We start from the raw sequence: 27,871 nt of genomic DNA, 5'->3' as shown, positions 1-27,871 counted from the left end.
GGTCCAGGGGGCACTGAGCCAGTCCTGGGGGCCACCGAGCCAGCCTCAGGGCCACCAAACTGGCCCTGGGGCCACTGAACCAGCCTTGGCAGCACCAAACTGGCCCCGGGGACACAGAACCGGCCCTGGGGCCACCAAACCAGCCTTGGTGGCACCGAACTGGCCATGGGGACATTGAACCAGCCCTGGGGCCACCAAACCTGCTTTGGCCCATCACAGACCGGCAAGCGGCTGCCAAAGCCGGCACAGGCCTGGCCAAGGCTCCGGCGTCCATCCCTACTTCCACAAAAAACATGGGATGGGCCAAGGGCGGTGGGATGCCCACTGCTGCGAGATGCCACCCGCTCCCCCCGCGCCGCGGCAGCACCCGCACCCCTTCATCATTTTATTTACTGCCCGTTAAAAATCCGAGCCGGAGCGCGGGTCTGCGCTTTAATCGGGATTCCCCAGCTCCAAAGTGACAATTTTTATTTAATCCCATTAACATTTGCAAAAGAACGGACCAAAAAAACCCAACGGGGGGGACAGGGCCCTTCGCTCCGTACGCGGCTTTTTGGGATTAAAAATAATTTCTTAATCTCAGCTGGTTAATTCTGCAACAGTCGAAGCTCGAGGAAGATTGTGTTGCTTTGGGGTTTTGGGGTTGTTTTTGGTAACATTAAAAAAACCCCAATTCAATAACAAATTGAAAAAAAAATAAAAAATATGGAATTTCCTTGGAAATGCTTCAGTCTGGGAAGACAAAAACCCAAAACCTCCTGCCCGTTCCCAAAGGATGCGCTGAATTCCTGCTGCTGTCTTCATCTCTGGAAAGAAAATGTGGGTGGGAATTGCCTCCCCCCCAAAAAAATCCCATTTTTTAACAACTCCACTGCCCCAAACGCTGGCTGATTCGCCCCAAAAAATCTGCTGGGTGATGCACCTGTAATTCTTCAGCAAAAAAAAAAAAAGATAAACCACTTAAAATTACCGCTATCGGGGTTGTCGGGATGGGATATGACACCCCACATCCCACTTTTCTTCTTGCAGCGCCAAATTCCTGCAATTTTTCCCCAAATCAAGCTGACGTGGCAGCGACCGGCCTCTCTGCATCACGTTTTGTCGCGGAAACAAGTTAAAATTAAAAAAAGAAGAGGAAAGGTCTAATTTTATTACGGAGCTACCTCTTGTTTTGAAGTCCGGAAGCAGAACGCTAATTCCTGCTACTAATAGGGAAGAGAGATCCTTTCTGGAAGCATAAAAAATAATAATAATCATTCCTGAAAAAAAAAAAAAAAAAAAGAGGATGGGGGCAAAAAAAAATAACCAAACCCAAATTTAAACCTTTTCCCCCACGTCACCGAACTGCAACTCTTTTCGTCGCCTCCCCGAGCCACGGGCAAAAGTGTTCCCGGTAGTCCTGGAGCGGAGGGAAATCAAAAACGTCCTCAAAAATCATCAAAACACCTCGTTTTTTTTTTTAAAAAAACCCAAATTTTCCAGACAAAGCCCAGGTGGTTCTTTAAAGAGCATCCAAACGTTGGGAAGCGGAGGCGGCTCCCGGCCCCTCCACCACGGAAGGCGTTCCGGAGGCTGCCCACGTTTTTGGGTTAAATAGATGAAATTCAGTTGGGTTTTGTGCGTTTTGTTGCTTTTTTTTTTTTGTGTTGTTTGTTGTTTTTTTGTTTTTTTTTTTAAATGAAGAGTTAGACATTCCTCACAAATAACAATTTTTACTTCCACGCCGTACGGAAAAGCGGACCAAAGACGAGCGGGTTACGGCGCAAGAGTTAACTCCAGACCGGATCCAGGACGCTTTGGATCGACCGGACTGACCGGATCGACAACCTCTTTGTTTTCAGCCTCCGTCTCCCGCGCCCGTAAACACCATTAAGCTCTTAACTAAACTTTTCCAACCTTCCTGGAGCTTTATTAAATATAAAAAACCATCGGGAACGTTCTCTCGAAGGCAGGATGTCCTTCAGTGCAATCTGCTTTGACATAAGGCATTTTTTTTGGGGGGGGAAGGGGTAGGGAGGGGGGGAAAAAGTCATTTCCAAATGGGTTTCTGCCTTCTGGAAGAGTCAAAGAGTTCAGTCCTGTGCCCAACGTGGTGGTTTTGGTGGTTTTGTGGTGTTTTTTTTTTTCCTTTTAATGCCCTACCATGTCAAAAATCCTCTTCCCTTCTGGTCGTTCCTCTGTTGGCGACGCTTCGAAAACCATCAGTGTCCAAGTAAACCGGTCCCTGAGGAGGCAAAAATAAAAGAAAATAAATAAAATAAATAAATAAAAATTTAAAATAAATAAAATAAATAAATAAAAAAAGACAACCACGATGACGTTAATGGGAGTTTATGTAAAGGGAAGGGAGAAAAAAAAAACCCTAAATAAAAAATAATAATTAACCAGCCCCCAGACTCACCTTTAAATCCTTCCTCGGGCATACAAACTGGGGATGGAAAGGGAAAAACAAAGGCACAGCGTCAGAATGTTCCCAAAAAGTCGTTTCTAAAAGGATTTTTGAGCCGAGCGGCAGCGGAGCGCTCGACTCCCCCCACTAACAGCGCCATGAAAGCTCCAAACTCTCTATTTTCCACCTTTCCAACCCAAATCCACCGCCGCTGTTTCCAGCGCAGAGATGAGGCCCTTTCCCCCGAACCCCAAAACCTTCTGGGGGTCGTGTGTGTTGCCCCTTCCTCCTCCTCCTCCTCCTCTCACCTTGCATAACGTCGTCCATCGCCGCGTAATCTGCGATAGGTTCATCGGCCTGGAAAACCACGCGGAAGGAGGGATCAACCAGCGAGGAACCTCGTTTGGAAGTTCCCAGCCCGATCCGGTGCGCCGGAGGGGAACGGGGAACGAGTTTCTTGCCCGAATATCGGCTGGGAATGAGACGGGAGAACTCGCTCCCTAATTTCACCGTGTTTTGGGTCACTATGAGCACAGCCCAGCTAATAAATATTCTTTAAAAATTAAAAGAAAAAGAGTTTTCATAGAATCCTAGAATGGTTTGGGTTGGAAGGGACCTTCAAGATCATCCAGTTCCAACCCCCCTGCCATGGGCAGGGACACCCTCCACTACACCAGGTTGCCCAAAGCCTCATCCAACCTGGCCTTGAACACTTCCAGGGATGGGGCAGCCACAAGATGGATTTTTTTTTTCCAAGAGGAATTTGTTAAATTAACCCCCTGAGCGGGCACGTTGGCACGTGGCATTTTTCCCTACGCGTTATCACCGCGTTTCTCTTCGGTTGTACCAAAATGGGTTTCAATTCTCCGTTTCGGTTTAATTTCAGCGGCCACGCCCTGCTGAATAATAAATTTATTAAATTTACCTTTAATAAAATGACGGATTCGGGGATGACTCCGAGGCTGCCGAGCGTGGCGGTGTCGTCGCTCAGGATCTTGCCGTCGATGGATAAATTCTGGTCGAAGGGAGCAACTGAAAATGCATGCATGATCTGTGCCGACACAATGAGACACGCTGACTTGGTGCGCAGGGGGAAAAAAAAAAATCATCAAAAAACCCCAAACCACCCCGAGCTACGCAAAAACCCCACGTTCCGAGCGCGACGGGCGCCTCTCGACACCACGTGGGATTTTATTTTGGCTCTTTCCCTCCATCCCCACGCTCCTAATTTTGTGTTTTCTTAATCCAGCCTCATTTTTGGGAGGGAAAAAAACCACCTTACCTGTATTTTCAGCTCTTTCAGCGTCTGATTAGCAGAAACGAGCAGAGCTTTCTCCCCTCGGACTTTCCGGTGCCGGGTGCTCCGCCTGATGCCTTGTTTTTGGTAAGTGACGTAGCTCTGGTGCGAGACCTTCTGGCGCTTCGCACCGCCGTTGGTCTAGGAATAAGGAAGGGAAAAAAAAAAATAAATCGGGGGGAAAAAACATATCCCTGAGTCTGGGATTGCTGGAGAAATACAGCCTCCCCCGGCCACCCTGGACCGCGTTCCGGGCGAGCGGGCGACGCGAGGGAAGGCACCAAGTGCTGAAAGCCCCTTTGGAAACCGCTGGAGCACCGAGCAGACCAAAGGATTTTGCCATGAAACCTCCGTTCCCGCTGGGAACGTGAGCGCCGGGTGGATTAACCGGTGTCAAGATCTGATCTTGCCAAAAACCGGAGCGAGGGTGCGGTACGACCGGGAAAAACGACAACTGAAGACAAATCCTGATGTCAGGATGACGCAAAAAAAAAAAACATCGCAGGACCTGGTGGTGTTTTCCATCTCTACCTGGTTAAAATCCGGGTCCTGCTCTCCCTCTGGCTTGTTCTCCTCCCTTTCCTCTTCGGCTTCTGAGCTGCTCACGTTCAGCTCCGGAGCAGCATCCTTCATTACCTGAAGTCATAAAAACGGATTCTCCGTAACTACCTCGACGGCCTCGACCCGGACCCTCACGGCACAGCAAACAGCTCGGAGCCTTGCAAGGATGCCGACCCTCGATCCAAGGAACCGAGGCGCAGCGGGAATAACACAAGTCCTCTGCAAAGTCTTCTCCACCCTTTCCCCAGCTGCATCGAGCCACGGAGGGGACCAGCTCCGGAGAAGAAGCTTCTCTATCGAATTGCAGGTGCTTCCTGCAGCTCAGGACCTACGCTCCTCTCCAGGCAAAGGGAAAGACTCCAGGGACCGGGATTGATTCCTTTCCCATTAGCTGGCTGCTTCTCTGGTTCATTTAAGTGTGTTACGAAAGCCCTAACACGGAGAAGGGAATATTATCTGCAAATTAAGACACTTATCCATCCCTGCAGCAGACCGACGGAGGCACTCGGCACCGTTATTGATGGGTCTGGAGGTTGGAAGTAAATGAAATCTAAATCATTTAAGCAAAACACGGAAATAAAAAGGACGTTTGGTGCCAGGAGGCACGGCTGGATCTGGATGAGGCTTTGGCTGGAGCCAGGGTTTGCAGGAGGGCAGGAGATCAGCACGTGCTCTCCGTCCTGCATGGCTCATGAGCTCGATTCTCCGTCGAAGTATTCGCAATTACCGCTGCGATCGTGGCGCCCGGCCAGCCGGCGCCAACCACAGCCTCCCCGGAGCCCGGCGGATTCCGGCAGTGCCACCCTACGCCCGTTTGATACGGCTGTGCCCTCCCTCTCGCAGCATCAGCTGAAGGAGGCATCCGGGGGGAAAAGCAGGAGCGAGGGGCTGGGAACCGCTCGAACCGGCGGGGAAGGGAGCGGCGGCTTCGAGCGACGCCTCTTCGCGTCTCGCCGAGGCCGCCCCGCTCCCGAGGGATGTGCCAGGGGAGCTCTTGCCCCCTCTTCTCCGACCCCAGCTGCTCGGCAAAGAATAGCTGCCTGTTTTGGGGTTTTTTTTGCCAGCCCCACGTGCGAGAGCACGGTCCTGTCCAGCACCAGGGGAAAAAAAAATAAAACAACAAACCAACCCAAACCAAGCCTCCTCTGCGCCAGAGCCAAGCTCCAGCCTGGAGACGGGCTGAAAACCCGGAGCTGCTGGCTCCAGGCCCTGCTGCGTGCTCTGCATCTCACAACCAGGGCAGAAACTTGGTCCAGCCTCTGGCGCCCTGCGGTTCTCCGGGCTCCAGCTCCTCCCTTCCATTGGCAGGGAGGTGGAAATCAATAAGAAGCAAAGAAAAACCAACCCCCCACGCTGCAAAAGTGCAGGGAACATCTTTATCTGAGCTTGCCCACGAGCTTTGGTTTCCTCCTTAAAGCTCAAAAGAAGCTCTGAGGAGGAAGAGTTACTGTAACCAGCTTTGGGTACCGGAAAAACCAATCCTAGACCCAATACTGATCCCTTAAGACACCGGTAAAGCTGAGATATAATTCACAGCTGCGTAGGGGATCTTGAAAACCATCTCCAAGTTCATCGCTGTTTCATCAGCGTGGAGGCTGGAGAGCTTATTTCCATCTAGGAATCAGTGTCACTTGAGCAACCAGGAGAGCAAACGACAAACATGGGAGCGGGAGGAGAACAGGCAGAGCCTGACACCGCTGGTACGAAGGCGGAAACGGTTACAACGCCGCCTAAAATGAGGAAAGCTGGGAAGATCCGTGAAGGCCCCTGATGGTAACGCGAAGGATTCGCTTTGGCAAAAGGAAGCCTTGAGGAGACGGAATTCTCGGAGTGCCTACAGCCGGAATTTTCCCATGTGCTGGTTTTGCCAAAGCGATGGCTCCTGCGAGCGGCAGCGCTGGGGGTTTTTTTTTTTGCCTGCACTACCACCACCACCAGGCACCCAGCACCCCTCCCCAGCGTATCCCATTCCTGCTGGGATGCGGCAGGATGCGGGAGCTGTCTCACCACTGCAGTTGGATCATTATTCGGTGTGATTTCCGTCAAACAAAACGGGGAGCCGGGATGAGGGAGGACGGAGGGAGACAGTCCGTACCTTTTTGTTATCCACCACTTTATGGATGTAGATGGTCGCTTGGGTGTACTCGCGCAAATCCCGCTGCTGTTGGCATAACAGCCCTTCTCTGCACTCCGGACAGAGCTCTGGGGAGGCACAAAGGAAAAACACATTGAACTGCTTCAGCTCCTCGGGATACACCTGCCCAACGTCCTTCCCCGCTGATCCGGAGCGGATCACGTAACCAGGGGCATCTGCCAAGCTCCGTGTTCCCCACCGATCCCCTTCGATCCAGCAAAAGAGCCGTTTCCCAGGGAGGTGGCACCAACCAGGGAAAGAACAGGGCTCAGAGGGTGGCAAAAGGGTCACTCACGGGGCTCGGAGGTGTACAGCACGCCCTCGGGGCCGGCCCCGGCCGCTTGGCTCCGGGTGATTTTGATGACGTGATCCACGACGAAGAGTTTTTGAATCCTCTCCCACTCGCTGGGCCATATCAGAGCTATACTGTGCAAAGGAACAAGAACGTGCTTTAGGACATGGAAAAAGCCGAGCTGGGAGCTCCTCAACAGCCTCCCCCTTTTCCTTTTGAATCCAGTAACGAAAGAAAAAGCTACAAAAAATAATCAATCCGTAACTCCGGCTACACGGGAGGGCCTGGATGACCAAGATAAGAGGGACACAGTGGCGTGTTATTAGCGACGCCGTCGTGCTCCAGCTGTGCCGCAGGGAGGACGGAGGAGGAGAGGAGTGGAAGATCTGCTCCTTTTAGTTCTGCATCGTTGCAGAAGCAACGCTGCGGAGCACCAACTCCTCCAACCCAACGTCCTGCGCGCCGCGGGCGAGTCTCACGGAAAGCAAATCCTACGGAAGCTGGATGTTCCTACGCTCCGGTCAAATCCAGAGTCGTTTATTGTTAGGAATTAGCCAAGCTGAAGTAAGATCCCTTTTTTTTTTCCCCTCTCTGATCCAGCATCTTTTGACAATTTAGGTCTTGCCTCGCATGAAGGCTGAAGTGGGCCTCCGGGAACGCTCCCCCGAGGCTCGGGAGAGACGAAGAGAAGAAACTCACAGTTTGGAATCTTCTTTGGTCATGGAAGCGTAGGTGAACATGAGGCCGCCGTGGGGACAGAGGAGAACGCTGTTTCCAACGGAGGACACGGGGCTGCAGCGCGTCGGCCTCCTGCGCGGGGGGAAAGGGGAAGCGGTTTGCGGAGTTGGGTCGGGTTATTCCACAAAAACGTTCCGACAGGGAATATTAAACCACCAGAAACGAGGAAATCAGAGCTGCGTTCCTACACACTGCAAAATTACTCCTATCTGGAGGAGATTTCCATCTCCTCCTACCACCAGCGGCCTGGCGAAACAAGGATTGACCTTTGCCTATAGGATACAGCTCCAGAGAGATGGAAAAAAAAATCCTAATCAGGTTACAATCTAATCCGACCATCTGGTTAAGACACGGTAAACAAGGAAATTCGGTTTCTTACAACATATTACAACTGATTTCAGTCCTGCACATAAAAAATAATCAGCTTCTGCGGAAGCAAACCGCAGGGAACACGCACGGGGCTCGAAAGCAAAATCATTAACTACAGCCCCGCTGCTGGGAAAAGAAAAAAAAGGGAATAAGAAGCATGGAAAAATCTCAGTTACCTGACAAATTTCCTCCATTCTTCCACAAAGAACTGCGAAACGATGTACAGCTCATCCGTCTCCTGGAGGTGAAAAGAGAAGGGAAAAATCATTAAAAAAAAAAAAAAGGATCTTTTTGAATTAATCCAACAACAGAGAAGCGATGACTGCTCCGCAATTCCTGCAGCGCCCGTTCCCTTCCAGACCTCAGCGTTCTTACCATGACAACTCCATCCAAGCGCGCTGGGAAAGCCAAGCAAAAGAATTTGGGATCAAGTACTAAGCGCTTACGTTACTAATCTCGTGTTTATTACAAAGTTAATTGCGTTTTTAAGATCCAATTACCTTTAATTCCCAGCAGGAAACGGCCATTTCCCCTGGAGCAGCTAAGGCTCCGGGATCTCTCCGGCCAGCTACTCCGGGTCTAAAGCAGGATGTGTCCCTGCACCCCCGTGGGGTGGGGTGAGATCACCCCAACCTGTTTCATTTGCTTCACCCATCAAATTCCAGAAGCTTCTCCTTTTGGTAGCAGCACGGATTCAAAACTGCACCGAAACCCTGAGGTTTTTGGATAAATCCTCATTTTTCCGGTCCCGACTGACGTGCCAGGAGATAACCTGCTCCTGGCCAAGACACCACTCAGATCCTAAAAGCCAGGTGACAAAATCATTTCCGTGCTCCCCTATCCTCACCACTTTCCCCAACACGGATTTAAGGGCTGACTCCATCTTTCTGCGGGAAAATTCAGCGTGCCTGAGGAATATATAGAATTTTTTCATTTCCCCTTCATCTCCTCTAGATCAAACCGCTCCGCTTATTTTCTTCCCTGAACCTCAATTGCTTTGGATGAGAAAAACTCAAAATTTAATGCTTGAGGGAAAGCTCCTCAGCTCTTTTTTTACCAGGATCTCTTGGAAAATTCAAAGAGAGAAGAGAATATAGCCCCACTGCCTGGATGGACCCTCGTATTCCGAGCTGACCCATAGTGACGGGCTCCAGCTTTCCCTTCCCTCCTCCAGCTCCAAAAGCAGACCCTACCCTTAAATTCCGTCGATAGGACCTGGTAGCTCTCCGGCTCGGCACACGCCGTTTCCCATTTAAACGCTTTTGGGGCTCCCCAATTTCGGAGCCACGGATCCGTGCTGACTTTGCTGGAGAAGGCACCGGAGAGCCACCGGCTGCCCTCGCACGCAGGAGCGACCGAGGCAGACAGCTGCCAAAGCAGCTTGGCAGGATCTAAGGAGTCAATCATTAATCGGCGCCGCGGCGCGGAGCCAACGGCTTGTGCCATTGCTTTTCAGCCTCCTCGGAGTCCCAGGAAGGTCCTGGAGAGCTGTACTGGGGAGAAGGTGGTGCGAGAGGTCCCAGTACGAGGGGTCTCGCACGACCGTCGCTTCCATTTACGGGGTTTCAGCGTTTAGGGAAGCTCTCCCGGGCTCTCGGGATGCAGGAGGATGCCTCCACCGGCACGGCCGCGCCGTTTCCGTCCTTGCAGGAGCGGCTGGAACCACAGCAGCAATATTGTCGCCGCTTATCCAGCCGACTCGGGGGCCGGCGACAGCTCTGTTGGCACACGAGCCACTCGCGCGGATCTTTCGCGGGGCTCCGCGCCAGCGCCGCTCATCGGGGGAAATCACACCTCGGCACGGCGCACGCGGAAGCGCCGCTGGCACAGGCTTCCCGGCTCGGACGGAGCGAACGATTAGCTGGCAGTTTCTCTCACGGGAGAAATAAAATTGCGCAGGGAGAGGGATAAAAGCTAATAAAAACGAGGGATACAAGCTAATAAAGACCTCCCCCGAGCCCGGCTACATCCCCCTGGGCATCTCCCTTCCCGTACCTGAGGCCAGCTGCCCAGGCAAGGTCTGCATTTATCGTGAAACAGGTTCTGGAGCGAAGTCTTCTGCTCGCTGGCCATCATCTTGTGCAGAGCTTCGTTTTCCTCCCCTTCCCGCTCCAAAATCTGCACGGAACAGTTAATTACAGCACAGTTTCAGTTCCCAGCTGCTATTCAAAGGTGACGTTACTTCCCTCCGCCGCACCGGCTCGCGTTAAAAAGAAAACCAGAAACACGGCGGCGTCTTTACAGGCAACAAAAGGGGAACGTTATGTGGAGTACCTTGCATTGGGAACAGCACTCTCTGTTATTCGGGAATTCGGGGGCCTTTGGGAAATATTGCTTGAGTTTCTCCCAGGCTTCCTTCGAAACCACCCTCCGGTCGTTTTCGGATATGCACAGGTCACCTGCAAGGAGAGAGGCAAGAGGAGGGCTTTGCTCAGCGACGTCTTGCAGCTGCAGATGGAAGAGATTCCAGGGTATAGACGTGGGGGAAGACAGGCAGGCGCTTATCGGTCGACACCACGTCAGCGAAAAAAGGAGCGTAACTAACACACAAAGTCACCTTCAACTTGATCATTTCCTCGTTTAGACAGGAAAAAAAAAAAACAACCCACAAACATGACTTTAATTCATTTAAACGTCCTTTAGATTTCCAAGTTCGTGAACCCAAGCACTGATCGAACACAGCGGCGAAGAGGTGCAAGGACAAGCCGAGGAGGGCACAGGGCTACTGTTTTCTGATCTGGGCTACCATTTTGATGGCAACTCGTTTTACTGCTGTGGACTAACCCCAAGGCACAGGAGTCAGGTGCTTTCTGAACCTTCAAAAAAAACCCAATTATCACTCTATCATCTCAGATGGCTTCACGTGCCCTATCCAAGGACCTCAAAATCCGGACAGGACAGATTTTGCACCCTCCATGTGCTCCAGGGAGTAACTGAGGTGCCAAGATACAATGGAATATTTACCACCTACCCCCCAGACATCGCCTGCCATGCTATTTATCCTGACGCTCACGCAGCTCAAAAAAAAACCCCAAACTCCAAAGAACGGTCCTGTGCGAAGCATTTGTCATTTCAGCAACAGCCGCAGCGGAACGGTCGCGCTCACGCGTTTGGACACGACACGCACACGTGACGACACGCGTTCCGGTGGACAAACAAGGCTTGGGAAAGCTGGAGAAGGTTGAACGCTCGGGGATCCCACCAGCTGGTGCTGACCCTTTGTGGGGTTGATGATTGCCAAAGAGGGGAAAAAAAACCCCACACCCACATCTCCCCACGAGGCAGCAGCTGGGAAAGGCAGGGGCCGGCTGCGTGGCGCGCGGTCGCAGCGGGAATTAAGAGGAACGTGGCAAGAGCGGGAGGCGAAGTGGGATTATTCGAGCCTCAACGTGGATTTCAGCAGCAAGAGGGAAGCGAAACGGCAGCTGTGGAGTCGTGGTGCCCAGCAAAGGGCACGATACCGTTTTATCTGCTTCCCTACAGCCTGAAGAGCTGCAGGAAGCAAAAATGGGGAGAAAAAGGCTCCTTCCTCCCCTCCCTCCGGCAGCTCTTTCACATTCCAAGCAGCTCCTCAGCCTCACGGAGCCGTCGGCTTTCCTCGCTCCAGCCAAGCCTGGATTTCTGCCAGCCCCAAAAGGGGGAAAAAAAAAAATAAAACAACAACAAAAAAAAGCAACGCTCCCCTCCTGCTTTTCCTCTAATAAACAAAAATCAGGGCTGGACGGCTTCGACGCAGCACTTGGCCACTCGTGCTTCATCGAGCGGCTCAGCTTTATCTTCCGAGGAGGGAGGACCGGGGTGTTTTCCGGAGCCAGCCAGGAAGGCTGGGGGGAATAAAACCCAACAAGGAGCTCGTAAAACAAAGTGCCTCGACGCCACGTGATTAATGGGAACGGATTAATACGCCGGTGAGCGAAAAGGGTGGAAAAATCAGCCGTGGGTGTGCGGGGAAGAAGCGCTTTGCCATCTGGAAGATGATGATCCCGACCGCTGCTGCCCCTGCTCCCCCCTCCCGCTGTCCCAGGACATGTTCTGGGCAGGGATAGCAAAGAGGTTTGAAGTTGGCATCTGGAAAAAACGACGGCATCGGGGTCAGGCAGTTACCAGAGAGCGAGAAATTACAGTGAAGATGCAAAGGGACTTCTTAAGGGCTGGCATTCCTGGAGGGCAGCCAGACCGCACGGATAAAGCGCTGGTTTTTCCAGAGCCTACCACGAAGGCAGCAACTTCCTCTACGGCAAAATTCAGGCTGTACGACCCAGACTGCAGATTTGCTGAGACACTCCAGGGGGGTTATTTTAAAGGTGGAAAGGATGTTTTTCACCGGTAATCGGAGATCAGCTCAAAACGGGGAAATCTGACCTGCCACCGTACGTAATATGATTTATTCTGCTACGCCCCAAAGTCACAGATCAACTACTGATTTACCAACACGATATTTTCCAAAGCCTCTTGGCCTATTTTTAGCACATCTGACTACATTAAACGTTTCGCCAGCGTGCCGCACGCTTTTATTTAACAGCAGCAGCGGGGAAAAAGGGCCTTAAAGGCTCTGAAAAAACAGCCAACGCGGCGACGAAACGCTTGAACGCTCTGCTTCAAGCTTTATCAAGGCTTTATCAAGTCATTACTCTACATCCTTGATTAGCCTTGATGATGGCAGGTGCATGGCTAATTTACGGCGTGTTTCTTTCTTACTGGGAACAAGCTGGAGCATCCCCGGCAGGGAAACTGATGCCTCCGCAAACAGGAGCTCGCTAGAGCGGAGTTATGTCTGGGAGAGACATAAAAGCTAAGGAAAAAAAGAGATTTAAACAACAGGGAAGCCAAGGATGTAGCTGATAAACCACCACTCAGCAAAACAACTAAGGTCGGGTCGAACCCTTACGCACACGGACACCAAAGCGCAGCGGGCTGGTAAACGGATATCCGTAGCGGTCCCAGTCGCTGGCAGATCAGCTCACGTTTCTCCAGGTTTTTACCTGTTTCCAGGTAAACCCAGAGAATAACTGGATGTTCTCAGCTCCCACCTTCGCTTGATTTACACCACCTGGTTTTCTCTTAATATTTTCAGAACTTCCAAGCTGGCTCTCACCGCTCGTGTCGGCCTTCGGCGGAGCAAAGGCTACGAGCTTCATGTCTTGAGCAGTGGGCAACAAGGGAGAGATTCAGCTCCCTCCCCCGTAGAGACTCACCATGTGGGCAAACGATGTCTTCATTAAAATTTAACTCCTCTTCCTCCTCTCTCTTCTCTTCAGTGGAGTCATCTAATTAAAAAAAAAAAAATTAAATTAAATAAATACACAAGCAGATTGCACAGAGCTCCCCTTCCCAAGGGAAGGGGAAAAAAAAAAAATAAAAAAAAGCTTTTTGGGGAAAAGGAGCATGGTTGCCTTTCAAATTGTGGCAAAACCCTTAACCCAAGGGAGATTTTGGAAGCAAATTTGTTATTCTCAAATGTCTCGGCCTCCGGGCAGGCAGGATTACAGCCTCCAGCCCCCGTAGGAGTGCTTTGAAGCGCGTGGAGCACAAGCTGGTCCTTTGTGAGATTACAAAGGACTTATTTGTTACGGCTCAAACACCACAGGGCTCCCGCTCCCAGGGATCTCGGAGTTTAACCTAAACACGAGCCTAGGTAAGAGCGCAGCCAGCAGAAACCTTCCTGGCAAAGAATCCATCAGGATGCTGATCTAAAACAGATGCTGCCTGGAACACTAAGGGGGAGGCTGCCAGGGGTTTGACAAGCCCCACATTAATGTCTAAATTATGGTTAAGAACCATGGAGGTCCGTGGACAGAAGCTCTGGCCACCGAATTGGAGCCTCAGCGACACAATTCATGTGTTAGTAAGGGTCTCTCAATGACCTGTCCTACAAAAAAGCTGACCCGTGGGCAATTCAGATGTACTACTGGGAGTTACAACCTGTTGGGAAACCAAAGTCATGACAGCAAGTTGTAACTCAGTGGAGAATTACCCTTTTCTCAACGAATGCTCCACCAGCAGCAGATATTACCGGGAGGGCTGCGGCGTTCTCGGAGCCTTCGGACTCAAAATCGATGTCAATTAGCCCACGGGCTCCGCTTTCACTCAAACACAACGTCTCGCCCTCAGTTCCAAAACAAAAAGCTCAACAACATACCCAGTTTCCAGGGGTTTAAAGGGCAGAAGGCAAATCAAAAAAACCCTCACCTATTCTCATGGGCTCACGATATGGGTATAAAAGAGTTGGATTCCTGATTTTTCTTTCTAGGCTGCATTTCCCCAGTGCTGCGTTACCAGCTGTGCTGTTCCATCCACAGACCTTCACAATAAACATCTCCAACCCTTCCCCAGGGTAATTTTCCTGTTTCTTCCTCCCCTGCGCTCTCATTCCGATAAAAGCGGATGAGAAGATCACGTGTCTGGGGTGGTAATTCGCCACAGCTTTGTAAAACTACTTATTTACCTCCTCTTCTTCGCCAGGTATGAAGATCACCCAGCAGTTTTGAAGCTTATCAAATCAAAAAAAAAAAAGCTCCTTAAATGAAAGAGCTTTTTTGTTTGATTTATGACTTATTTATTTGGTTTATTGAGCTGATTTGTTTCTCTTTCCTCCCTACTCATACGAGGGAAGCAAAACAGCTAGAGGAACACCTGACATGTCTTTTGTTAGGAGGTATCAGTCAGAGCTGGTGGGTCTCTCCGGCGGCAGAACTACCTTTGTTTTGCCCGTTTCCGTTCATTTTGCCGTTGCTGTGCTCCGCGTCTTCGTCTTGCTCGTTTAATTGCTCCAGAGCCAACTGACGCCAGCTCCGCAAGGACGCCTTCCCAACCCAAAACCCGTCGTTCCTGCAGGAAAAAAACAGAGAACAGTGTCAGCAATGAAAAAAAAAATCACAATTCCGTTCGCCTTCGGAGCCCAAACAGTAAAAATCTTGGGGAAAAAGCTATTTAAGCTCTTCTAAAAAACCCGTCTGATGATGTTTGGAAGCGTTGGGACTTACATACCCCTTGACTGTTATCTTCAGCAGGTTCGTAACGGTTTTGTAGTCCTCGTTCAGCTGGTTTTTCAGTCGCAGGATTCGACACCGTTCTACCACGCAGTCCTTGCAAAGTGCTTTGACTGGGGCGGGGGAAGAAAAAGAAACACAACTGGTGACACGACTCATCGCCCACGCGGCTCAGCTTGTCGGTTTGAACTCGCTGGGGCAGGTGTGCACCAACTATCCCGCCTGGAGCCTGGAGATTTCGCAGGTAAACGAGGAGATCCCTGGGGTTACTGCCAGAGCAGCCCACGTTTGAAGCTTAAATAAGCTTAAATAAGCATCAAACACTTCAGACGAGGCACGATCTGCTCCGCTACCTTCCCAGCTTTGCCGCCGGCTAGCAACGGTCCGCGGCGACGGCCGCGTGCCAGGACACGCCAACGCAGCGGCCGCGGGAGGCCGAAGGCAGGAGGACAGCTTAAGTGTTGGCAAGGCAAAAATAACCAACCAAAAACTTTTGTTGTGGCGCTTTACCAGTTAAACCCAGGGGAAAAAAAAAAAAAAAACAGCACAGAAAAACCCTCCTGCAAAGCTATGTTGGACCAACAGGAGTGGAAATCCTACAGCTGGGTGCATATGTATATATAAAAATAAATATATATGTTTTTGTATAAATAAATTTATATAATATATGTTATATTATATATTATATATAATATAAAATAAACATTAATATTTATTTATTTCATCTAGGAGCAAGAGGGTCAGATCGAGGGAAACAAGTCTGAGAACGCAGCGCATCCGATCCATCCCTCCCAGCCGTACTCGACGAAAAAAACCTGCAGGCGATTTTTCCAGTTGACTAATAAATGTTGGCCTGTTTTTTTTGGGTTTTTTTTGTTATTTTGGGTTTTTTTTCCTTACAAAAGCTGCCTGCGTCACAGCGCTTTCTGCCGCTTGCGTTTCTTCCCCATAAGCTCCTCGCAGGAGCTGAGCTAATTTGGTCTCAGTGGGAGTTATCGAGCTCCTTTATAAAAGAAACTCAGCCTGGGGCTTGATCCAGGGATGCCCAAAGCCTGCAGGGGCTGAGCTGACCCTCCCAAGAAATCACAAAGCACGACACAACGTGCAGCACAAGCGTGTAGGCTAACAGGTACGTGTTTCCCTCGGATGAGGCGGCTCGGGACAGGCTGGAGGTGGAAGACAGGGACAGGCTGGAGGTGGAAGACAGGGAGTTATTTCCTTGGCCCGCACACGTTTACGCTGTTCCGGAGCGAGGTTTGCCGGCAAAAGGCAGCGCAGCTCCATACGCTCCGCGAAACGCTGCCCAGGCAGGATCTGCAGGTGCTGCAGGTGGGGAAAATGATTTTTAAGAGACTAAGGGTCTTAGGACAAGGGGTAATGGTTTTAAAATAGAGGGAGGTAGATTCAGGTTGGATATTAGGAAAAAATTTTTTACCATGAGAGTTGTAGAACACTGGAACAGGTTGCCCAGAGAGGTGGTGGATGCTCCATCCCTGGAGACGTTCAAGGCCAGGTTGGATGAGGCCCTGAGCAACCTGATCTAGTTGGAGATATCCCTGTTCCTTGCAGGGGGGTTGGACTAGATGACCTTTGAAGGTCCCTTCCAGCCCTAACCATTCTATGATTCTAAGGGTGGTTCTGCATGTGCGGGTCTTTGTTATTTTCTAGAATCGACTTCAGAAAACACAATATGCAGGAGGTTTTATAACCCAAGGGCATCTTTGCTGTCTCAGAAATCCCTCCTCTAGACAGAGCAGAACTCCGGCTACGGAGCAGACCCTGCGCTCAGACTAACTGTATTTGTTTGAATGTTAAGATAACTAAGTGATATTAAAAAAAAAAAACCCCACCCATAAATAACAGGGCAGCACAAAAGCTACGTGCAGAAATAAAGTTACGATGATTAAGGGTGGCTCCAAACAGGGCTGGGACCGGAACGGGGCTTTAAAACACGTTCGGAGCCCGTGGAGAGGGCGTTTTGGAGCCCGACCCCTCACCGTTCAGCCGCGGCCCTCCGCCGTAGCGCCGGTAGAAGAAGTCGGCCACGTACTCCGATATCCTCTTCATCATGGAGATCTTATCCGGATGGAGCTTGCCGTGCGAGCAGAGGCAGGCTGTGTTATCGATGGGTTTCGGAGGAGTGGACTCATCCAGCCATTTCTGCAGCCATTCCAGAGAGATGAAGTCGTAGGGGGAACCTGGGAGGGGGGGGGAAAAAAAAAAAAAAACCACAAGAGAAACAAGCCCACACGTGTCAGCTGATATAAAAACCCAGCAGCTGGTGTTTTTATAATTACTCCGATATTCAACGGCACTTTTAAAAACTAACAGGCTTATCCCTGCGGGATAAGTTTCCAAATATCTGACACAGCTCCTCTTGTCCGATTCTCCTCTCCGCAGGTTTCGCAGACGGGAGTGATGGAATTCAGACACGCAAGAAGCAGAGGTCATTTCGGATTTAAGCGATCGATACGGAACAACGGAGCGCTCCAAGTAGGAAAGGGAGTGTTTTCGGACTCCTAAACCTTCAGGGGCTCACTGGACAGCAGTCGAGGAAAGGGGAAGGTTTTCCTATCGTCCATCGAGGGATAAATTAACATTTAAATTACGATTGTACATAAAGGCTCTTGTATAACAGAACAAACTCATCACGGCAAATCGGGGGAAAAAAAAGGTAAAACCAGCAAAGAGCCCAGGTCAGCGTTCACCCCGTCCCTTCAGCACCCAAAATTTCAGTGTCATTCCAGGCTGCTCTCGCAGCTCCAGGTGAGAAACACTCACGTGTTTTAAAGTTTAGAGTGCAAATGGAAATTTGCTCACGTTTTTTAGCTTAAGCAGGATTTTTTTTTTTTTTTTTTTTTGAGACGGAGCAGCAGACTTGCCCTTGTTTGCTAAAGGAGAAACTCCTCGCCCGAAGCCCAGGTTCAGGAATGGGTCAGTGCCTGGATGAGCAGTGAAATAACTTTGGGTGCAACTCCTGGATTTCCATACCGAGACCCAGGATCGATACGGAAACCTTTCTGCGAGATAATTCGGAAACGAGGAGGAAATTAAACCCATCCTGCTGATGCATCGAGGGCAGCTCTGAAACCGAGGGGAAAACGCAAGCGTTAGTTGTATTTATCAGACAAACACAAATCCTTAAGGTTTCGCACAAGGAAGCGACAGAGAAGCCACAGGAAAAGACTTTGTCTTCCAGCTCGCGCTGGATCCTCGCGACGCCGGGCTTTTCTGCGGGAGAAATCGGCAGCGTTTCCATCTTACGCAACGCCGTCAGGGACACGCGGCCGTGACCTCCAGAGAATTGCAACCCTGTCAGAAACGGTTTGCTGCTTTGGGATGAAAGCTGCCTCCGCCGGAAAGTACATTTTTTTCTGGGGCAGGCTGCACAAAGCTGGCAGAAAACGTTGTCCGCACAGCTGCAGAGAGAGTCCCGAGCTGCTGCGGGATGGGATTCAGAGCAGCTCCGGGCTGACACTGCCTCCAGCTGTGCTGGCAAGCCAATGTGCCCAGGACATGCCCAGCAGCAGGTGCTGGGTGCCCTCAGGGCAGCGTTTCAGGTCCTGCCATCTCAAAATCGGGGCAGAGGAGCTTTACCCGCACCTACAAACCCATCTTTTTCAGATTTATCCCTCTGCCATGTTCAAAATGCTGAGAGCAAACTGCTAAGGGGGACAGAAAACACACCGGAGTCATGCTTGTCCCTCCATTTAACGGTGACCCGTGGCAGGTTCGTGCCCCCACCATGGCTTTGGCTGAACGGGGAGGTGTCCATGTGGCTCGGGCTCGCGGGGACTCGGCAACGTGAGCTGCGACTCTCTCCTGCTCGTGAGTTAAGCGCCCGGCGCCCGCAAACGGGGGATCGTGAACGGAAGAGGCACGGGAACGTTCATGGGAGCCGAGGAGCCCGCTGGTCGGCTGCTCGAATCTCGCCGCTGGGTCTGAGCCTCGGATGGTAAAAGTGAAACCTCCAATTGTCTGACAGGGTAATTCATTAAACCCATTTTGAAATCTTCAAGTAGAAATTTTCAAGCGTTTTTAGGAGAGGCACACAGCGGAGAGAAATTCCCCACGTTGGATGGACGGAGCAAGTGCTCCTACGCTTGTTTTCAGGGAGATAGGAGAGAAAAAACAAGGGAGAGGAATAAATATCCTTGTGCTCAGACAAGGAGGAGCAGGAAAGGACTAATCCCAGTCACTCATGGGACAAACTACGAAGCTCAGGCACTGGGCTTCAAAGCACCGGCAGGGATGAAGCGAATCACTTTCTGCTGGAGGTCAGGCGTTCTCCTACCCCGACACCTGCTGATTAATTCCCATCAACAGCTCCCAAATTTGCTGCTGAGTCGGCAATTCGAGACTGGGCAGTTATTTGCCTCGATGTTACCAACTCCTAACGAGCCGAGCCACTCATCAGGCAGAAGGAAACAGTCTCAACGCTTGGAAGCACACAGGAGATTGATGGAGAAGGAGCAAGAGGGAATTAGAGATGCCAGAGGCCATAAGAACGAGCAAAAAAAAAAAAAAGGAGAAAAATAGGTTAAGGCAGAAAAAACAAGGGAGGGGAAGCAAATCCTAAGCATGAACATGGCAACAACAGACAGCGATCGCTTTGGTCTTCGAGGGCTACAGCTAACGCCTCCCGGCGGAGCCGACGTGAGCTGTGGGCGAGTTACAGATCGTTACTCATCTTAACAACGCTTCTAATTACGAAATACGACCGCAACGTCTTACAGACCAGCTTCGGCGGGCAGCCTTTTGTAGAGCTCCTTCACCTCCTCGTGTTTGATCTTGCCCCTGGCCACGCTCTGCTTGCGCATCTCGGCCATCTCGTTGCACCACTCCTCGAACTTGCAGTTATCGCGCTCGACCAGCTCCTGCAGAAAAGCTGGTGGGGAAGAAGGAAAAACAGTCATTTCAAGGAGAAAAAAAAAAAAAGTCAATTATATTCATTATCCCTGCGATAGGTTATCTGGGGATAACGAGCAAGTCTAAGAATTCCCCAGCTATGGGCGTACGAGGTCTTTCCGAAAGCCCAAGCGTGCGGATGTCGCCGTCACCAATATTTATGGCCATAAATGATTAAATGCAACTATCCTGCACGATACGATGTCACCCAGGAAAATAATTTCCTCGGGCTCGGGCGCTGCCTTAAGAGAAATCCTTCGCTCTCCACCAAGCCTGAACGCCGAGCGCTGGCAGTCATGCCAAGCACGCCGGGGCTTGGCGAGAGGCCGCGGAGCCGGAGCGCCGCGGGACGCTTTGCTGCCCGTTTCAATCCCTCCAGCCATTTCTCTGCCTCCCACCGAGAGGAATGCCAAGGATCCGTTGTTCCCAGGGGAGAAGCAGGAGGATTTTTTTTTTCACCCTATGGAAGCTTGTCCTGATGTCCAAACCCAAGGGCAAAAAAAAAAAAAAAAAAACAACAACAAACCCCTCAGGAGACGGGAGATAAGCCGGGCAGATCCCAGTGTCGACAGAAAAGTGAGGGAAAGGGGAATTTTTGCTGTCGCTGATGGAAAAAACCCCAAATGAACCAAACCTCAGCACGGGGTGGGGTGGGGAGGGGGAAGATAAAACATTTCCCTCGCGGGGTTGGTGTAAGGGAGGGGGAAAGCGTCGCTTATCTGAAACCTTTTCCTATTTAGCAGGATTTTGAAAAGCTAAAATATGCCCAGAAAGGTTAAAGCTTGTGCGGCCGGAGAGCACAGTACCCACCTCGGGAGAACACACGGCATTAAAAAACAACCAGTTTGAAACCCTTGAGGTCGGAGCCAAGTTACGTCTCTCCACTGTCCCGGAAAAGCCGCTTTTTTAACAGCATCAAAGCAAAATGCCTCAAATTTACAGTTGCATGAAACCTCCCCGCAACCGCAGGGCTCGACGGCTGCCCTTCGCTCCCCGTTCCCTGGCAGGGTGCCATGTGAAACAAAGGCGACCGCGGGGCCGCGCAGGAATTTGGAGCTGGGTGGGGAGGTTTTTGCCAAGTTATTGTTTCGGGCAGAGGGGTAGGAGGAAAAGGGAGTGCGAGAGAGCTCAGGAAACAGGCTGAAAACGCTGATCTGAAGCAGGAATTAGCAGTGATTCCTGACGCCGGGTGGCTCGCAGGGTGGGTTTTTAGCGGTGCTGGGGCTGGAAAAGGTTCGGTGCTGTTATGGAGGAGGGGGGAAAGCTGTAGGATTTACCCTCTCCGCATCCGGATAACGAGAACGGAGGGGCTATGCCACCCCCGCCGTCCCCGCTTCGCAGAAGAGGGAAGAAGGTGGCACACACCTCCCTCCCCATCAGCACCAGGGGCCTAATTAATATTTCTAATCGAGCAGCAGGCGAACACGAAGCATCATTAAATCCACGGGCCAAACCCACAGGGATTTCTGCCACCCCCAGTAATTCTAAAGCAAGACACGAACGCGCTCGGAAGAAAACCCTCCCGTGAAGGGCTTTGTGGCCTCTTATTTTCCCGGCGTTTGCTCTCCGTACGGCGAAGATTAAGCCCTCGCAGAAGAAACCTGACATCTGTCAGGATTATTCACCTCCAGCGCGCTACATGACATTTAACCACGCCGTTCTCCTTCGCTTTCAGGAACCTGAGCGGTTCCTGCGGGATTCCTGCCTGCGGATCCCCACCCTCCTGCTGCTGCAGGCGGCTCCCAGCAGGATGCACCTCCTCCTAACCCCTTCCCATCTTGTCTCGCTGGATAAAACAGCGAGGTCTGAGCGGGGACGGAGGTGGGATCACCACGCTGATGTTATTTAAGTGCTAAGAAAGCTCAAGGGTTTCGCTGCTCGTGACACCAAGTCTCCATACAGCACCTGCAGGGCTCCCAGATAGCGGGAGTCATAGAATCACAGAATGGTTAGGGCTGGAAGGGACCTTCAAAGGTCATCTAGTCCAACCCCCCTGCAAGGAACAGAGATATCTCCAACTAGATCAGGTTGCTCAGGGCCTCATCCAACCTGGCCTTGAACGTCTCCAGGGATGGGGCATCCACCACCTCTCTGGGCAACCTGACTCCTGGCCCACCTGGAGCATCATGAGACGAGACGGAGAGGTCAGGAGAGCCAAAATTCTCTTACCTGGTACTTCAACAGTCAGAGACTTCTCCCGGGTTTGCAGCCTGTACACCAGCATGTAAGCGTTGCGCGAGCAGTGAGTCCCTTTCCCGCACTTGGGTTTACGAGTTTGGGATTTCGAAGGTTCCGCTGTGGTAGAGAAGGTAAAAACATCATAAAACACCCAAAGCTCACTCACTGACTCTCCATTAACGGGACGAGTTTGCCACCTAGCCGGCTTTCCTCGCCCCGCCGCGCTCTGCCAGGCCTCTTTGTGCCAAGTGCTGGGTTTGGCATGAGCCGAAATTGTATCCCAAAGAAAAGATCCAAATCCCTCCAGCATTTTTGGAAGCTGGGTAATTCAAAGGGACTAAAATTAGGAGCCTGTTCTGAACCGCCCTTCTGCAAAAGCCTTTCTTCTCTCCCCAATTAAACCTCAGCGAGCCAAGAGCAGCCCTTGCGAAAACCTCCTTTCTCCCCTCTGTCTCTTGTTCTGACACCAAAGAACAGAGTCAAATCCTCTGGGAAGTAAAGTGTCGGGCAACAAAGCTTTCCGGGAGCAAAAAGCGGCAGAAACGGTCATTTTGGAGCAGCTGGTGGTACGACACCAACTCGTGTTGCAAGAGGTGCTGATTCCAGACAGAGTGGCAGGTAAAGGGAAAAAAACCCACTTATCTACAGCTGGAGCTCCAAAAAAAATCAACCAGTTTTCTTATATATAAAAAAAGTAAATAAAGGAACAAACCTCCATCGGTCAAACTCTAAATGGAACACGGAAATATTAAGGAATAACCTTCCCCAGGTCCAAAAGGAACATTGAAATACTAAGAAAAGTGCCTATCTTGCCCAAATTTTGGAAAAAATTCACGTGGCCCTCCCGCTGCACCATCCAGGAGACTTCCTAGATGCTCTTTATTTGCATTTTTTCCAAATATTTTTCTCGATTGTTCCCATCTGTGCAGCCTCTCCCCACGGCAGACCCTCCTCCCGCTGTTCCAGGCCTTTGTAACGGAGAAGAGGCTCAGTTTCGCTCGGAGCGGGCAAATAACCTCAGCGCTCCAGGATTTTTCCTTAGCACTTGATAAACAGATGAAGTTTCGCAGCCTACAGAGGCTTCTAAACACCCTTTCCTTATATTCTCCACGCAGTCTGGGATTTCAGCGGGGAAATTTACTTATTTAAGCATAAACCTTCCCAAAATCGAGGCCACGGCGGTTGATTTGCCCCTTGTTTTGCGACGCTGGGTACGGCAGGAGGTTAAAAGGAAACGCTGAGCGGCTCTTCTTTCCTTCTGAGCCTTCTTTTGCGATCCTACGCCACTAGATGTCTGGCCAGCTTCACGATTCCGTTGTCAAACATTACCAGGATGCCAAAGCTGCTCCGGTGCCGCGCTGAAACGCCAAGAAGGTGTTTGCTGGCAAGAGAGCCGAAAAGAAAGCCGCAGCACGGAGATGCGTGCGCGGAAGGGAACGGGAGAGGGAGGTTAATGCCCCAGGTCTGCTCCAGGGTGGGCTCGGACTGACGTGGCTTTACAACCAACTAAGGGAGTGAATCTGTATCTGAGGGTGGTTTTTTATTACGTTGTTATACGAGGATGGTTTTTTATTACGTTGTTATACGAGGATGGTTTAAAGAAAAATAAGAGTTTCATGAAGTCCAACCGCAGCAAAGCACGAGTGTCCTGGTGGGCTGGTGTTTCCAAGAATGAATTGTTTGCACTTTAAGTGGAATTTCTGATATTAATTTCTCCGTTTCCTGATACCGCAGAGAATCCTGTGCTAAGGAACACCGGGTGACTGCAAATCCGAGCGCTCAAAACATCCATTTAATGCTGATCCACTCCTATAAACGGACTGCAGACCGAGAAACCCGCAGGTTCGGCCTCAGCCCAAGCTCTCCAAGGAATCAAGACCCTGTCCTGCTCAGGGAACGCCGTCACCTGGGGCAGCACCGGCACGAGACGAGCCAACAACGGCAGAAGAGAAAAGCGCGAAGGAGAAGTAAAAAGCGCAAAATAAAAAGCTGGTTTCGGCTTCCGAGCCGTTATTTGGATCAAGATTTTTTTCCCCAGAGACTCTCACTGCCTCCAAGTAAAACGCCTCAGTGGAAATCAAACCACGACGTGTTAAGGAAACTGAAAGTCATCTCGTTATCTCGTTCCCAAGCCTCCTTTCGCGCACCGGCCAAGGAAGCGGCCGCTTGCCTGTTTCATCCCGATAGGCAACTGCTGCCCGAGTCATCAGCGTCTTATCTGCCACGCAGCAGGCAAGAGAAACACCGGAGCAGAGGAACGGATCACGAGGCACGTGTGAACGCTCCCACGGGGCGGGAACGAAGGAAATCTGGCTGCAATTCACGGAGCCGCCGTTTCACACGTTACCCCTAGGACGCGACGGCACCGGAGCGCTTTTGGTTTCGGAGTTAACGGGGCTCCACGTATTCAGCCTCCGTGTTTTTGGGGAAAAGAGTTATTTTAAAAGGGCACTCACAACTTAAAGGTTTTACCTAGATCTTCCTCAATCCCCAGCTGCAGTTTCTTCCCCTCCATCTTTTCTATGTCTTCGTCGTTGAACTTGTACCACTCGCCCGTCTGCGGGTCCTTCACGTGGGCGATGTAGTGCCCGGAGTAGGCGCTCACGCCGCGGTGGATGAGGACAGCGCTGAGTTCGTACACGTAGACGCCGTCTGGAAGGAAAGAGGCAGTTATGCAGCGCTCTGGATTTAAAAAAAAAAAAAGTCTTTTCCTTCCAGCACTTAAAAGTTTTTGGAAGGCAGCGGACAAGGATTACACTTGAACTTGGGTCTTTCCGAGACCTCGCTAAGTAGGTTGCGGCTTCCACAACTCACTTGGCAAAGAGGCTATTTGAAACGCGGGATTCAAACAACTCTTGATGTAATTTTCCACCAAAAAGGGGATTTGTAGATCTCCCGTTGTCTGCCGAGGGGCGCTGGGTGAAGCTAACGGAACGCAGTGCACAAAACTCACTTTTTTGTTCCATGAAAGGCTCCATGTCAAGCAGCTCGGAGAAGCCGATGTAGGTGTTGAGCTTTTTCTTATGGCCCGTTTGCCTGTGCGGAGGCAAAGCTTCGGTTCAGGGGACGGCAACAACAGCTCACCTCTCCAAACAACCCCCTCCTCGAAACCCTCCGAGCATCCCTCGAGAAGCTCGGGCACCCACTCAATCCTCCACCTCGCAAATCAACGCGGCAAGAGTGGAGCAGCTCTTCCCAAAGAGGCGCTCCCGCTCCTACGGCGCGCGCGGTCCAGCCAGACGCCCACCTGTCGAAGACGAAACGCATCAGCTGCAGGTTGAGGGTGCAGGGCAGACTCAGCAGCCTGATCTTCCTCGTGGCGTTCTGCTTGCTCTGACAAGTCTCGCAAAAATAACGATTATCTCCTTCCAATTTTTCTTCCTGAGAGGGGAGGCAGAAAGAAAAGTCTTGAGAACAGGTTGCCACTGAAAAGAATCAACCAGTCCCAGCTGCTCAACAGCTGGAGAGTGAAAAGCCTGGAAGTTATTTTAACCGTTTCTACCATTTTAACCATCTCTACCCGAAATAAACTCTTTGGTTAAAAACGCACGCGACGGCACGGCCACAGCAGGCTGCTCTCACTTTTAAGGTGAATTTTAGACCGAATCCAGCCCTGTTCTCATGTTGCTTACAAGATTTGTCAGGTTTGCTCTCCACTTGACTGAGCTGGTTTATACCAAGGGCTATGGAAAAAGAAAATAATTAAATCACCCTTTTACGAGCTCACATGGACCAAGTTAATGTAAAGCCACCGTTTTAGCCTGGAAACTACGGTCCTCTCGTGCTCAACCCCCCAAACATCACCTTGTAAGAGTCATTGTCTACACCCAAGTAGATCCAATGGCAGGATCAGGCCAGAGGAGAACTCCAGCTGCCCTAGAACAAGGGTTGTTCCATCTGAAGGAGGAGCAGACAAACCTGAAATTCACCATCTCGGGATTTTAACGCGTGGACACGAACCCGTCTTTTTTCCATAGCAGACCTTCCACGGGCAGAACAACCGGTTTGCCAAGCGCATCGGCGCAGCCGCTGCCCGACGGCTCGGGTGCGGAGTCACCGTTTCGGGTCAGTTCTGCCCGGAATATTTCGAGCCGAAGCCATGCCTCGAACCTCTAACCCGCCGGATCTCAACTTTAAGATCTCAGCAAATTTTCGAGTCTCATTAAAAGCACTTGCAGCTGTTCCCGCAGCTATTCCCAGCCCTTGCGAGGATTTCGGAGAGCATGTTTTGGAGCAGGGAACGTCTCCCGTTGCTACGCAGACGGGCACCAATATAGAAAACACAAAAACCAGCCGTCCTCCTGGTGCTATCCATGACAAAGCACGCAGGGACTTTTCCCTCAGCTTTTCTGGGAAAGCATCTGAACTAAACACGCGACTTTGAAGCGTTTTTTAAAGCCATAATGTGCGCTCTGGTCCGGAGCTGCTCCTTCCTCACATGACTCAATCCTTATTTTCTGGGGCTGCAGGAAAACCCAGCGAGCTCGTACCTTAAGAAATTCCGTTATGCAGTCTGTCAGCTGCTTGTGCCCTTGGATGTTTAACTCCAGCTCGTAAAATTTAGACACGAGTTTGGACTCTCTGCCACACTGGTTACAGCTAGGATTAAAAAAAAAAAAAGACAAAAACACACGAAGTCAGTTCACTGGTTCATGCATCTGAACTCCTCAGCAATTAGGAAACCACTCCTGGAGCCATAAAACCAGGAGAAAAAAAGTCAGAATTGATGCAGTTCACGCCTCTACGCCGCGAACGCTCTGCAAGAAGGTGGTGACAGGGTAACAGTATCTACCAGGAAAACCTGGAGCACCCACTTACAAATTGCATGCACCCTTTTCTATCATTTTTTTTTTCTGGTGAAATCCACAGCTCGGAGAACGCAGGAATGAGAACACGGCACCCGCGTACTCCGTCCCCTGGCTGCAGGACTTCACGTTCCATTAACCCGCTCGCAGGTTGAACTGGTGAATTTTTATGAAAGGATTAAACGCAGCCGGAGAACCGCAACACCCCCACGCACAAGGAACCAGGAAACTTCAAAGGTGAAAAACTCTTGGGAAATGTTTCAGCAGAAGCTTACCTGCCCGCTCCAGTTGTGAGGAGGGATCTTTTCCCCCCCTCCTCAACTTCAAAACCGTTTAAACATTTATCCCAAATTCCAAGTACTTACACCGTGACGTAGGCGTACTCTCCGCAGAACTGCTTTTGCACTATGTTTCGAACATCCGGGTTTTTTTGTTTGGATAAAGTATCTTCCAGCAGCGACATGAACAGCTTGGAAAACTCCTGGGCGTCCTGGAAGAGAAAGCCAAGCCCGTTAACACGCCGCAGCGCAAAGCCCAATCACCACTTCATTGTTAATTTACTCCAAATTACCCAGAGCCCTACACAGAGGCTGAACGGAGGCTCAGGCATGCGCTGAATAGAAAACAACAACAAAAAAAAGACCAGTCGGGAGAACTAAAGGAAAAGAGGAATTTGCTTAAAAGGAGCGCGAGGCCCCCAGCGTGAGCGAGCCTGGCTCCCGGCCAGCCGCGCCGGGTGGGATGACTTCTGCCCCGCTCCTCGCAGAGCTCTGGAATGAAAAAAACCCCAACTCAAACTCCTGCCGAGCTCTCTGTCCCGCTCACGCTCGTTTTTCGAAGCTCGGCACGCGGTACAAGCTGTTATAGGTGAGGAGAAAAAGAAAAAAGTTCCAAAAATGAGAAGCTACTCTGCGAATTCGTCCCTTCCTCCACGCCTCGGGAGTTTCCCCGCGCTCATCTCAGGGTCTTCCTCTCCCACCTTGGCTCTCCTTCAGAAAACAAACAGGCTTTGGCCTCTCCCGGCTGTCCTTTAGGATCACCGGTCAGTAGCGGCCACTTCCTTCCCCTCCCGCGTCCTCCTGAGGAAACGCACGTCGGCGCCGGGGCTCTTCCTCCAGCAATCATGGAATGGTTTGGGTTGGAAGGGACCTCAAAGATCATCCAGTTCCAACCCCCCTGCCATGGGCAGGGACACCCTCCACTACACCAGG

The 27,871-nt window shown here is 51.0% G+C and overlaps 1 protein-coding gene across 1 annotated transcript; it reads right to left on the bottom strand.

Moving 5' to 3' along the window:
* Positions 1-1,684: 1,684 nt before the first annotated feature.
* Positions 1,685-27,162, bottom strand: USP48 (ubiquitin specific peptidase 48). The gene is made up of 23 exons (XM_086625527.1): positions 27,026-27,162; positions 26,346-26,454; positions 25,103-25,236; positions 24,809-24,891; positions 24,328-24,507; positions 21,847-21,972; positions 19,508-19,657; positions 16,767-16,967; positions 14,768-14,882; positions 14,478-14,608; positions 12,976-13,047; positions 10,055-10,179; positions 9,776-9,898; positions 7,957-8,018; positions 7,373-7,483; positions 6,677-6,807; positions 6,343-6,449; positions 4,218-4,322; positions 3,672-3,827; positions 3,315-3,440; positions 2,698-2,746; positions 2,402-2,428; positions 1,685-2,224 (listed from the first exon to the last, which is right to left on the bottom strand). Exons 1-23 carry the CDS (start codon positions 27,121-27,123, stop codon positions 2,202-2,204), a joined length of 2,544 nt encoding a protein of 847 aa, XP_086481653.1. The 5' UTR covers positions 27,124-27,162; the 3' UTR covers positions 1,685-2,201.
* Between the last annotated feature and the right edge of the window lie 709 nt (positions 27,163-27,871).

Source organism: Tauraco erythrolophus, chromosome 23 (genome assembly GCF_009769465.1).
Source record: "Tauraco erythrolophus isolate bTauEry1 chromosome 23, bTauEry1.pri, whole genome shotgun sequence".
Taxonomy (NCBI): Eukaryota; Metazoa; Chordata; class Aves; order Musophagiformes; family Musophagidae; genus Tauraco; species Tauraco erythrolophus.
The sequence above is the reverse complement of the archived record's forward strand: the minus strand, read 5'-3'. Positions and strand labels throughout refer to the sequence as shown.